Below are 13,975 nucleotides of genomic sequence, written 5' to 3'. Positions count from 1 at the left end.
ACAATATCAGTGAATGGTAAGAATGATAAGTGGAATTTCACTTCCAAAAAAATCATGGAATTACCAGATTTGCATTGTAATATTTAGGCTGACACGTACTGATAAAATAGTACGTGATTAATCCAAACATTGTGCATTTAATATTTTTTTATTTCCTAATATATGATAAAAAATATTAGCAAGGAATAAAATACATTATCCTTTAATACTGTTCTGTCTGTGACAACTACAACACTTCATAGAATTGGGATAGTCCCAACAATTAATGGACAGAGCAAGGATAACACACAAAGCTTTTATTTCATTTCTAATCTCCTGTCCTACAAAGCTGCATTGTTACTGGCTATTTCCTGAAAGGGGTTTTAAAAATCTTGTAAAATACTTTTTTATTTTAATGCTAGTGTCAATAAAGTGTCACTGAGATGTGTGCTTAAATGTATCAGAATATCTGCTCTATAAAGAAATTATGAGATCCTCTCAGAGAAGTTAATATTTTCCCTTTCTACAATGTCACAACCTGATTTATGTAGCTTTTATAGCAGCATGAGGCACAAAACACAAAGTTCCACTGATAAAACAGCAAAAATTGCAGAGGCTGTGTAACAAACTTAAGAACTCATATTACACAGTAAGGGTCCCCAACTCCAGGACCACAGGCCGGTACTGGTCCATGGCCTTTTAGGAACCAGGCCAAGCAATGGGATTCATTTATGTTTACCACTGGTTCTCAACTATGAGGGTGTGCATGCACGCTCGCAGCACGTGCACATTCCGTAAATGTGTGTGGCCTTCTGCGCATGTGCTTTGTTCACGTGTGGGGCATGCATGGATGCACGCGGCATCAAAAATGAGGCTACATAGGATGTTTTGGAGCCGGGGCGGGTGAACCGGTCTGAACCAACTGAATATCACCCCTCACCAGGCCACACAGGTGGAGGTGAGCAGTGGGTGAGCAAGCAAAACCAAATAATCCCCTTCTAGGCTGTGGAAAACTTGTCTTCCACAAAACCAGGTATTGGTGCCAAAAAGGTTGAGGCCTACAGTTCTACAAGATAACATATCAGGATCCATGGAGGATCCATGACTGAAATAAAAGATATTCGACCAAATTATACCTTCTCTTTGTTGTAAAAAAGATTGTTTCATATTTTACAGAAATAAGCTGCCTTAATCTTGAAAAAAAGGGCATAGAGTATACTGGGTCTTTTTATTGCTTCACATTATTCTAAAGATATAAACTGCAGCTACTGTCATATGTTTCTGAATTGCTCACAAGTAAAGAGAAAATTAAATACTTCTTTCTAAGCGCTTCTTTCTGATCAAAGCATTTTAACAACTGTGGGAACCATCACTTGACTTGAAATTCTGAAATAAAGCGAGACTATTCAATGAGCCAGTTTGGTTTAGTGGTTAGGGTGCCGGCCTAAAATTCAGAAGCCAGGGATTTCTAGTCTCACCTTAGGCATGAAAGCCAACTGAGCAATTTTGTGCCAGTCATTTTCCATCGGTCCAATTCACCTCACAGGGTTGTCATTATTGTAGGGAAAATAGGAGAAGGAAGGGGAATTATGCATATTTGCTGACTTTGGTTATTTTTAAAATATATATTTTTTAATCTAATAAAGAAATAAAAGTATAGCTGCATTTGATGTTCTCTCCTAATTTTTCACAGAAAGCTACTGTAAGAAAATTCTCAGCATTTTTCAGAGGACCTCATGATGCTGTATTTTTATTTCAGCATAATATTTAAATGAATGCCCAGAATGAATTATTTTTATATCATAATCAAAATGTTCTGTGGAACAAAAGTCTTGTATTTATCAAGAATTTTAAAAAGCAAATAAAATATATTTCCTCTACAATGACATTGCCTTATAATCAATTTAAAGTGAAATTCTTGATAGTTATGTCACTAGTCAAAACACAGAATCAAATCAGTTTACAATCCAGGATTCTATTTATAAATGTATGTTTGGACTTTTCCCACCAGGATGATGTTAAATATACTGTAAATGCAATTTTTTCTCTGCTAATGGTAATTTATTCTTTTCAATTACTTACATTACTGAAGAAGTGTCAGAATTGGACTTTATATCACAAACTTGCAAATTTTGGCACAGAATCATATGTGTATCATGGCTCATTTAATTTTCCAAGTACATTTAATCACAGAACCTGAATACCGGAATTCTATCTCAATAGAGTAAGCATTGATATTTTAATTCAGCTCCCTGACAGAATATGGCTTAGGGCCATTATTGGTAATATATTCATTTTACCCTGTTTTTTTCTTGGCTTTTTTTTTTTTTTTGGGATGTGGTGCAATATAATACACTCATGTTCAGCAACAAATCAAAAATATGTGCTATATTTTATATAACTAACTTTATTTAACACTACCTTGACTGTGAATTTTTTTCCTTCCATGTTTGAGTGAAAAACTACCCACAGAATGCTGTCATGATTTCAAATGCTGCTAGTCTATAAATTAAAGTCTTGCAACTAGCAAAAACCATTTCTAATTATCAGACTAAGATGAAACACTAGAAACTTTTTATGAGGCTGTGACAGAAATAAGTTACATTTTTGCAATCCAGTTTCATATTAGGACAGAATACATAAAATGATAGGACCTAATTCTAATTTATATATTATATATATAAAAATTAGAACTAAGTTCTAGCATTTTCATCTTGACTAACTGAGCTGTATTCAGAAAAGATTTCTTAGGAATCAGTCAGTAAGATTTTCTGGTGAAAGAATCATGTTTCTATTTCAAATATATACAGTCTTCTTATAAAAAAAATAAGCTGTCCATAATTGTTCTGGAAATGGGCAGTCAATCAACCAACCAACCTACAAATCAATCAACCAGATAAAAACAGAAACCAATATATCTAAGAAAACCTATACGATACATTACCTTCCGCTTCGAGCACTGAAAGGAACTACATGGATCCCCAAAGGTCCGCCATCATTGGAAACTTCAACGAGCTTCACCATATCACTGTGAGATAATGATGAATGAAGGAACGTGAACATGGACCAAAAAATGACAAATACACTTCTACAAAAACACAAACTCAAAAACGAACACACAGATATTTGAAAATTAGTATAGATAAAAACAACATTGATTCCTACATACCTCAGTAATAATCTGACAGCATGAAAAAATAATAATTTCATTAGTTATTTCAAGCAAAATGCATTTGTATAATCATAAGCCAATATACAAATTGTATTATGTCCAATAATTAAATAGGTTTGAGATTACTTTTCTAGGAATTAGGTGTCAAACCAAGACTAAATCAATTTGTCTTAAAGAAAACAGAAAGTTCCATTTCTTTTTGTTTTCCAGTATGTTTCCATAAATAACTTTTAAAATAAGATAAATATTGTTTTAGCATAATTACCACTATAATTATTTCCAAATTTTATAACTCAAGAGTTGATAATATCAATCTCTCAGTCCTTTGGTTTTTTAATTAAAACATAAATCGTCATCCTTAATTAATATTAAAAATCAGGATGAATTGATCCCTTTCAAACCACATGTTTGGTTTTTTTTTAAACTGATCCAATGTAACACTGTAGATCAATCTGAACTTAACCATCAAATTGAGAATTATCAGAATAATATGCACTCAATTCAATAATTCCCCATAATCACTTTAATAGTCCTATAAGAATCAAATCAGTGACTGAATTTGCAAATACAATGTTCAAACCATAATGCAAAACTGTTTTTTGCCCTGGTATGCTTAACATTCACTGACAAGTTCTCACACATCACCAACATAGCAGACAATTTCCAACTGTCTGCAAATTCTGACACTCTTCTAAACTATTTTTAGCTCAAATTTATCAAAGCTAAACAATTGTAATTTATGAATACATCTAGATTTGTAAAACAACATATTCCATTCAACTATAATTTCCATTCAACTATAATATTATTTGGCAAATTCTTATGCAGTGTACATCAAAATACATATAATATAAATTCATTTGCTTTCATTTCATGTACAACTACTCAATAACACATTATTTTCAAAGCTTCTTTGAAATAGTTTGTTTTCATCAGATGTTTTTATTACCCAATTTTGTAACAGGGATGATAAAATAATGAAATTCTGTGTGCAGTCTGGGCTCTCCTTGGCTGAATATTGGTATTAGCTTCATTTTTTTTAATACCATGAAATCTGGATTGCATATTAATGGATGAGTACTTATATGCAATCACATGCGACATGTATAACCATACATTGATATAAACTTAGCTACATAAGACACGATCAGGATGCAGCCAACTTCTTAGAAGTTGCATTTTTACCTTTTTGCAATAACCAAATTATCATTCAAATAATGAAAATTTCTATATGAAAATCTTTGTATCATTCATATAGAAATTTTATTTACATATTGTTAATTCCAATACATTTGTAATTTATGTATTTTTCATTAAACTGTTTTAAGAATGTATGGTCAGCTTTTCTTTTGCAATCAGAAACTAAACTATGTTCCGCATCCCAACCTTTGGAATTTTCAGTGAGCTAAAAAGTTATCTTGGCATATCTGAATGATAACTCTTACTCCGAATGCAGCAATACAAATTAATTTTTAAACATAAGAAACATCTCAAAAGCAACTTGTCAGATATCACAGGGAGGAAAGTGTTACTTTTTCTACCTCTTAAATTCTACTATAGCTTTTCAGCTTCTTTCTGCAAGGAATATTTAAACATTCTCCCAGTCTTCTTGTAATTCAAATGTAGTTCATTTTCTAATCATCCTGTCTCACCCTCTTTTTGTGTCATTTGCTTAGTTCTCCTGCTTAGCTTTCTTTCCAAAGAAGGGCTTTTCCAGATAAACTGATTTGTGCCTCATTCTAATCCTTTCCAGCCAGCACACTTTACAATATAGTTTTTAAATTATATTGCAGTCACTGTAAATGGAAGCCACAAAAGAGGGAAGAATCTAAAAAATGATCAAATTGACTTCTCATTATTTGTTCAATGATTTTCTCTTTCTCTCTGCACTGCTTGAATTATCCAATTTCCACTTATTGTGTTTAAAATGAGCAAGTCCAATAGTAATCATTTATATGTCATAATGGATTCTTTCGAGATGTATTCTCAAGTACAGAACTTTAACTATCAATGTTACACGTAATGGTTAGGAAAAGATACTGATTTCATAAGTTGATTTTATATTTTGGCACTCATGTGTTTTCTATTAATTAGAAAATAAAAGATATCATTATAAATGTCTCAAATTCTCCGAAGCATTCAATTTTGAAAACAATTCTGCAAAGGTTTACTGGCAATCTCTTTTCACATGATCTTTACTCACTAAGATTAAAGAGGTATCTGCAGACCCATAATGCAAAGATCTAGCTTTTTGGACAAGCCTTTAAAACTGGAAAGGTAGAACAAAGACTTGAAGAAGATGATCAGCAGCCAAATTGGTAAACTCAGCTACTTCAATAACAAGTATATTATCGGAAGACTTAAAAACCCTTAGTAGTGTCAGTCAGAAATAAGGTGTGGCTTGGCGCAATCAAAGGGACAGAATCCACATTATCTCTTTTAATATTCACCTGAACAAAGGCAGGTCTTCCCATAAGATTGGAAGAACTCTGAATGCAGTTTGAAGCAAGTACCATATGTATAGATTTTTTGCTTTTACTTAGTTACCCAAGAGGAAGCTGACATACAGTTCTCAGTGAAGTTACGGTATAGAAATTACAAAAATACTTGTGCATGCATCTTGTGATCATTTATCATGTGCTCACAAGGTTCTGATTTTTTATGAAACTTGTCACAACACCAAACTTTATTTCGGCCATTTCAATATAAGAACATTTTAACAAATCATCAGCGTTATCAGAATCCTGATCAACATTAGGGACAAGTCATTATGGGGGGGGGGGAATCTATGTAGTCACTGAGAGCTAACACCAATTTTATGATGCACAATCAATCACATAATCAAAAAAAGATATATGTGATGCATCGAGTGGTGTCAACCCAACGTGTTGTGAAAATTATTTTGTTCACGGTCAAAACAAAACAGGAATATTTGCCTCCTTAGCCAAGAGAAGCCTGACACATGCATTTGAATGAATAATATTTGAATCTGTATCCAAATATTAATATAATTATTAGTCCCACATTCAGCCAGGTGCTTAGATTGGAATTGGCATCAGCCTTTCTGTCCACACATGTTCAGGACTTCTAAGATATTCAGGACATCTTGTTGATCTAGCCAAGAACAAATCCAGTATAGATTTCTGTAAATCAGTCCCCAACCCCCGGTCTCCAGACCAGTTGGGAACCGGGCTTTGCAAGTAGCTGACAAGTGCACGAAGCTCCATTTGGAGATGAACTGGATTAGGTTGTGAACAACAAACCATCCTCTTCCTTACCCTAACCCTGCCATTACCTCTGCTGGTCCGTGGAGTCAGAACGGTTGGGAACCAGTGCTGTGCATTACATCTCATTGTATTATCTGGCTCTTCAGATGAAACTTGTCTAGTGTGGCTTCATCTGTTATATAACTCCTATTTTGTTCAAACCACACAAGGCCTACAACATGACAAGATAGTGCCTCAGTGGTATTTATTCTAATAAATCACACATATTTTGTCCGTGGTGATCTGTATCAAATCTGGTCCTCCAGGTAAAGCCATCACTATTGTAACTGTCCACTTTGCTAGTAGTTATTCTATTGCTTTCTGCCCTTCCACCTTTCCAGACCTAGAGTTTTCTTTAGCAATAGCACTTAGACTTATATACCGCTTTAGAATACTTCACAGCCCTCTCTAAGCGGTTTACAGAGTCAACGTATTTCCTCCAACAATTTGGATCCTCATTTTACCCACCTCAGAAAGATGGAAGGCTGAGTCAACCTTGAACCTGGTGAGATTCGAACTGCCAAATTGCAGGCAGCCGGCAGTCACTAGAAGTAGCCTGCAGTACTAGACTCTGACCATTGCACCACTGTGGCTAAATCTTAGAAAGCTAAATCTTTGCATAATGTGTCCAACATGATAATTTTAGACAGCTCATTTGTACCTAAATTGAGAACTCTGGGTTGATTTTTCTAAGTGTCCATGTCTTCTTCAACACCAAAGTTCAAACCTATCAAGACTTTTTTTCCCCTGAATTTAAGTCTTAATATTTTAAGTATTAAATAGTTTTAAAAAAAACAATTAACTTACTCTAACGAATAGGTGATGTTATCCAAACCTGCATCTGCATGACCCACTGGTTCTACTCTGCTCTCCTCTTCTTCTGTACCATCATCATCCTAGTAATAGTAAAAGAGATAACCATATTTAAGCACAGGTGATGTGTAAGGATACTCACACAATTTTGATACTTAATTATTAAAATATTTTGCATCTTAAATAGCATACAGATTGTCTTTGGGTTACACAGCATTTGGGACTTGAATGGCTAAGGTGTTGGCTAGAAACCAGCAAGTGTTGAGTTCTAGTGCCACCTTAGACGTGAAAACTGGCTGGGTGTTGGCCCAGACACTCCTTTCACTAACCCCAAATCACCTACAGGTTTGTTATCATGTGGACAATGGCAAGTGGAAAGAGTATTGGTAAGGTGTTGTTGTGTGTCCAATTACACTTGGCCAACAAAGAATTCTATTCATGAAAACAAAAAGGCAGGATTTTTTGTTTAAAAAAAATGCACTTATATAACACAAAATCACATAACCGCATGGCTTAGCAACAGCAATTCCAACATATATCACTTTAAATAGCCTCTGATGTTGTTGGCACAAAGTACATACTTCTCAATTTCTACTCCAGATTGCACAACATTACCAGGCAGAAGTACCAACTACTTTTCAAAGCCTGCCTTAAAGAGACAACATTCAAATAGAATGCAAATAAGGTATGTGCCAGAACTGACATTTACAAGAGCAAGTTAAATCGGATAGTAAGCATCTGATTTGATGACCATTCAAAGCTTTCTTTCGTGAATTACACAGCATATTGCAACCCCTGAACAGAGTTGGTGTTTCCTCTTCCAGTATCCACAAGTACAGTGCTAATGACTATCAGAGATCCTTGACCAGTGTATGTGCCCATGATTTTATGCAAGGAAAAAACCCTAACAGACATTTGAAAGGAAGCATAAGGTCACGAAAGAGACAGAATTAGTACAGTTCAATTACAATTGCTCTGTTTACAAATTCACTTACTCTAATACACAAAGATTTAAAACACTTAACCATTTTTTTTAAAAAAATAAAGCTATTTGCATGATAAATATAAAAAAATATTAATATTTTAACCACCTGATACGTAACAATTGTGGGGGTGTTTAATCTTAGTAGGTAAACTCAGATTTTTGTCAATTTTTTTGTCTAATCTACATTACTGGGATTCCTGATAGGCTTATATCCAAATATTAACCAGTAGTGACTTGCCTAATTTCCAATCCCAAAAGGGGTAAAGAGGAACCAACTGCACAATTTCAGATAAACATGAATGTCTTTAAATGCTCATTTGTATGAATACTTTGTCTACTGTCCTACAATCAGCAGTTTAAATTCAGATTTGCTGAAGCATCAATCAGTAAAATGATATGTATTGGATGATGGGTTATGAATTCAGCCCAAAGAGAATCAATAATGTGAATTATTAATGAGATATTAAAACAAAGCTAAGACATTTGGTATGTCCAAGTGGTATTTCCTCTGAGGGCTTCTTACGAGTTCTTACTACAAACTATATTGTAGACCAAACTGCTAAATGAAAGAACATTGTGTGAACCTAATACATACATGCATGCATGCACGCACGCACGCACACACACACACACACACACACACACACGACTTAGATACTGCAATTGGATTTATTTGTAAATCTCAACAAAATTTAGCATTTATAAGTTATTCAACAGCATATATGTGCCTATACTTAATTTATTTTATTCTATATAAATTTATATAAACTCTTGCAGCAAGATCCCATTACACCTCTACACAAACGCACTACCATCAAACTATTCCCCAAATATGAAAAATTATAATAACTAAAATGTTTAATTGCATTAAAATGTGATGCCTGGTACACAACTGAACAAGAAAGGTTTAATTCTTATAGAAGATCTTCCAAGCATTCAATTAGCCAAGTACAGAATTAGCCAAGAATTTTTTACGGAATATGCAGGCTTAATTATGAATGAAAGAAATAAAATCTATTTCTGAATGAATTAATCTCATCTATCCTTAGACTGGTAACAGTTCACACTTCAGTGAGCACTGATAATGGAAGAACCATAGATGGATTTGGGAGAAAAAAATGTATGACAGTCTGAATTAACGTGACTCAAGGAAAAAATATTCTTTTAGGTTACATAATAGTAATGGTACAGAAAAAATTATTGGATCATCAGGAAATTCAGAAATGAGTAAGACTAGTAACTACTGCTTAGAAAAAAAAAATCTTTTTGCTTCAAATACAAAACTAAATACATCATTCTACTCAAACATTACCATGTCAAAATAAATATAAATTTAGAACAAAACAAGCAAAAATGGCTATGTAAAAGAGTGTGCTTCTGTCCAACCTGTTAAATATAAATGACTCTTCTTGTTCGATGTAAATGAGTATTTGTCAGGGAATTGAGCTGCAAGTGTCTAAATGAAGTCAGAGACACTGACATATGTAGTATTATATAAATACATACATTTCACATTTATATTTAAAGCAGACAAGATAGTAACACAGTAACATCATGAGGTAAATCTTCACACAGTTTACAGAATATACAGAAGAAGAAAAGGGCAGGGAAAAGGGAAAACTCCTCCTCTACACCCACTGCAATCGATCATACAGAAGCCAACAATCTCCATCCATTCAACTACAACTGGGTGTTCTGGACCATTGTACACTTTATTGTTCCAGCTATTAAAATTAATATTCTAACAATATTGAATCATTTAAGAGAAATATAAAAGTAGGTTGAAAGCAGGGGAACTGGGTTACCAAAAATCAAACAAACCTATACATAGCAAAATAAGAACTGGTAGGAGTCAAGAATGAATGGGTCTTGAATATCTGTGGATTATACACAAAAGCAACTAATCAGGACAAAAGAAGCATGCAAAAGAAGGACATTGTATGGACACAATGGCTAGCCTAGTATACAATCCTGGAATGTGCACAGTGAGCATGGCAGTGGCAAGAAAACCTAGGTCAGGTCCATGGGTGAAAGTGGACGCTGTGTGGGGAAGTGCTGTTTGGGGTGACACAGCCGAATTGGAGGAAGTGCTCTTGGAAAACTAGAATGTAGGTTTCATGGAGGAGGAGAGGCAAGTCCATGGCCAGCAGAGCTTATCTTCTGTTCACCCTTGGTCCAGCTTTCTTCCTGAAAAGCCTCATGAACAGCCAGCAGCCTCACCCTCACCCATGTCAGGACCCTGGCCTAGCGATAGGAGGAAGATGATGAAATTCAGTTACAGCAATGTGGGACAGCCAGGTGCAGGGCAACCGAAAGGACAGAGGTGAAACAGGTGGGAGTTGAATCAAAGGCAAGTATTTCAGAAGAATGAGGTCCTCACCTAACAATGCTGTCTTAGCCTAGCAACCAGAACTACTGGAATTACCATTTCTAACAGTATGGTCTTGTGATAGAATGGAATGGAAAAGAAAAGAAAGAAAAGAAAAGAAAAGAAAAGAAGAGTTGGAAGGGACCTTGGTGGTTGGACTAGGCAGGAAACCCTACACCACTTCAGACAAATGTGTCAAATGCCCCCCCCTTTTTTTTTCCAAATTTACTACTAACGCTCAGGGAATAGTATACTGTTTCGATTTCATATGGTAATCTAAGTCTAAAAATTATGTCTCTCAATTATGACACTTAGAGTAAGATAAGCTTCTAAACTTCACTGGAGTATTGGTACCATGATACTATAATCAACAGATACATCCCTTAAAAAAACATTTTAATAGTGCCATAATCAGCAACTCTTTTCTTTTCCATACAACACAGATTTTCATTTACATGGAACCAAACATAGATTAATTTGGACACCTGCACAGGGAAGTAACTTAGAATTCTCATTTACTAAAAAAAGTAACTAGCTTTGAAAGTATCTACATCAAGCAATTATTGCCTCGGATTTCTTCTTAAATTAAAAAGCCCACCTGTTATAGAGATAAATTAGAAATGCTATATTTTATTTACAGGCAGGGAAAAGTTTGAGAATGAACTATTTAGCAAATTTAGCCAAAATGCTTTGTATAAGAGTAATTTTTATAAAACATTTAATACCACTTTACCTTACCTATGTTATTAAAAAGTCTGGATTACTAATGTTATAGATTATGAGAAGCATCCAATTTTTTTAAAAAAAAATAAAGATTGTAGTATTTGGACATACAGTATCAGACTGGGGAAACTGAAGAATATCCACATAACTGCACATGAATAAAAACATATTTAATAATGAATTACTATAGATAAAATATTGTTCCGTACTGATTAAAGCTCTTTGGAATTCCATTTTCTAAATCATTAAGAGTATTTACCTCATGAATATCTTTTCTCTATGTAATCACAATTGGACTATGCCTTATCTGTGTATCTGAATATACTTCAATGGATTTCCTGTAATCTTCACTTTACGATTACCGGCTAAAACTACTCAGAGAAGCAATCTTCAAACATAAAAGAAAAGATATGCAATAACACTTTTGGAAACAACTCAGTCACACTTCCAGGAAAAGCTTTTTTCCCCCTTATTTCTGTGGCAGGATACTCTTCTGCCACCTAAGATTTCCAGGCTTTAAATATGAGGGCTTTTCCCCATGTAATATCAATGAGCTACTTTTTTTTTTTAATAAGCTTCATATTTCCTGGCTTTCTTATGACTGCCAATTTCTTCCTTATCTTTCTAGATTAAGTAAACCATCTGTTCTTTTTATCCAGATTTGAGATGAATAACAGATGAAACATGATTTCCAGTTCTGCTTTTTAAAGATATCAGTAATAGAGAAGACTGGAACACACAATAGAAGGATCAAATATGAAAACTCAACGCAAGGTGCTGATGACAAAGCCATGTTTTGTGAATACAATGAATTCACCATATATGAAATATCACAAAAATCAGTGCAATAAAACAGGATGTATCTTATTTTTCCTCTATTATGGCTATTTTGAACATCATTCAAAATCCTGATTTAATGCAAAGCTCACAAGGAAGAATAAACTACATAGAGTTTCAATTTCTCTTTAGGACATGAATGATGAACTGGTGATTCTGCATATATTATTACATGTTAAATCCTAAGCAACCTGGATAGCATAGACGATTGTGAGAAATTATGGAACTTGAGTGCTATCCCAACAATAATCAGGAGGGTCACAAACTGAACCAACAGACCTTATGTGAGTCTGAGGAGGATGTCCAAATTCTGATTCCATTTTTATTGACAGCCATTTGTTAAGATTAAACTACAGTTAGCATTCATAAGTAATCCTGAACACTATTCTGGTCCTTACAACACAGGAAATCTGGTTTAATAATTTCCCATCCTCATTCCCTTTGGTGGGTTTTCAGCGAGGCTGAAAAATCACAAAGAATTAATATTATACAAATCATACTTACTGATTTGTTATTTTTTTAATATTTCACAATGTGTTGTTTATATATCTTGCTATTTTAAATGTTAGATGCATGCCAATTTTATATAATAACAGAACTCTTCAAAAATAAAACTAGGCAAGTTCAGTTTTTAGAACAGGACAGTACAAGACAAGATAAGAATAAGGGATTGTGAGACTGGCTGGGAAAGTGTCACAGAAAGTTGAAAATGAAGATCATATAACTGTAGCAGTAGCCCAACAGCAGACAGAAACACTGAAGCAGCCACAACCTCCCTAAATTTTATTCCATCAGGAGTCAGGGTACAGCATGGAAACATGCTGTAGGTTAGCCCATTTGTCATACCTTGAATCAAAAATGGCTACCTTATGAGGCACCATTCAAGTGAGTAAAGATCATGATGATAGTTTTAGCAGTATGTAGATGTATGATGGTGTGTGCGTGTGCGTGTGCGTGTCTGTGTGTGTGTGTAAAAGAGAGATGGGTAGAGAGGGAGTTAAAACTGCAATCTAAGTAAATATTTTTTTTAAAGTGCATTGCTTCTCTTGGTATAATTAAAAGCCATAAATAATGTTACATATCATTTATTTTTATATTTTACTTTCAAACAAAATCATTTTTGACCATTACACGAACAAAACCAGTCTAAAAACGATGAAGACTTTCAACACTGACCTCAGGTTATATGCAAGCACTTGATAATTAGCAACATTAGAACATGAAAAATAATTACTGGGGATTCAATTAATTATGTTTTGTTATTATTATGGAGGAAAAGGTCAATTATGTCTTAGCAAAATATCTTGGTGTGGGAAATCTACTTGCAGACTAATTTATCATATATTAACAACCATCTGGATTGAATGTAGTATTAAAGGCTCCCAAAGTGTCTTTCCTAAGTAGAAAAGAAAAAAAAAAGATTTTCTTCTAGTGGAAACTGTATGTAAGATCATGATTAAGTTGTTAAAATCTTAGTGCTCTCTAAGCTTCTTTCTTTCTTTTTCTTGCAGATATTTCACTTCCAGCCTAGAGAGAATTATAAGTTCAAGTGGGAGTGAAGTTTGTTCGTGGCACGACAAAACCGCGCTACGCAAAATAGCGGAGATTAAATCGCGTCACTAAAGTCGCGACGTCATCATCGCGCGTCATCACCGCGGGGACAACAGCGCGGTGACAGAAGGGCGTTCTACATGCTTCGTTCTTTGCCTCCAAAGGTAGCCCTCCTCCTCCAGCTGACAGCGGCAGCAGGCACGCGGCAAAGCGGGCTGCCCAGCAGCAGCAGCCCGCGGGAAGGGTCCAGCTCAGCCGCGGAGGGCAGCAGGAAGCCCGCG

General features: G+C 34.7%; 1 protein-coding gene across 3 annotated transcripts in view; it reads right to left on the bottom strand.

Annotated features, from left to right (window-relative positions):
- Nucleotides 1-13,975, bottom strand: part of PARD3 (par-3 family cell polarity regulator) — a 602,045-nt gene that overhangs the window by 272,278 nt on the left and 315,792 nt on the right. For all 3 annotated transcript variants that reach the window (XM_087712541.1, XM_087712540.1, XM_087712538.1), the window contains exons 6-7: nt 7,225-7,313; nt 2,924-3,007 (exon numbers count right to left, since the gene is read on the bottom strand). In XM_087712541.1, the coding sequence (XP_087568667.1) occupies nt 2,924-3,007; nt 7,225-7,313 (173 nt within the window). The remainder of the gene's footprint in view (nt 1-2,923; nt 3,008-7,224; nt 7,314-13,975) is intronic.

The sequence above is a fragment of the Thamnophis sirtalis genome, unplaced genomic scaffold (assembly GCF_051295495.1).
Source record: "Thamnophis sirtalis isolate CommonGarterSnake01/CBP01778 unplaced genomic scaffold, rThaSir2_p1.2 scaffold_4, whole genome shotgun sequence".
NCBI classification, from domain to species: Eukaryota; Metazoa; Chordata; class Lepidosauria; order Squamata; family Natricidae; genus Thamnophis; species Thamnophis sirtalis.
This window is presented reverse-complemented; position numbering and strand designations above follow the sequence as displayed.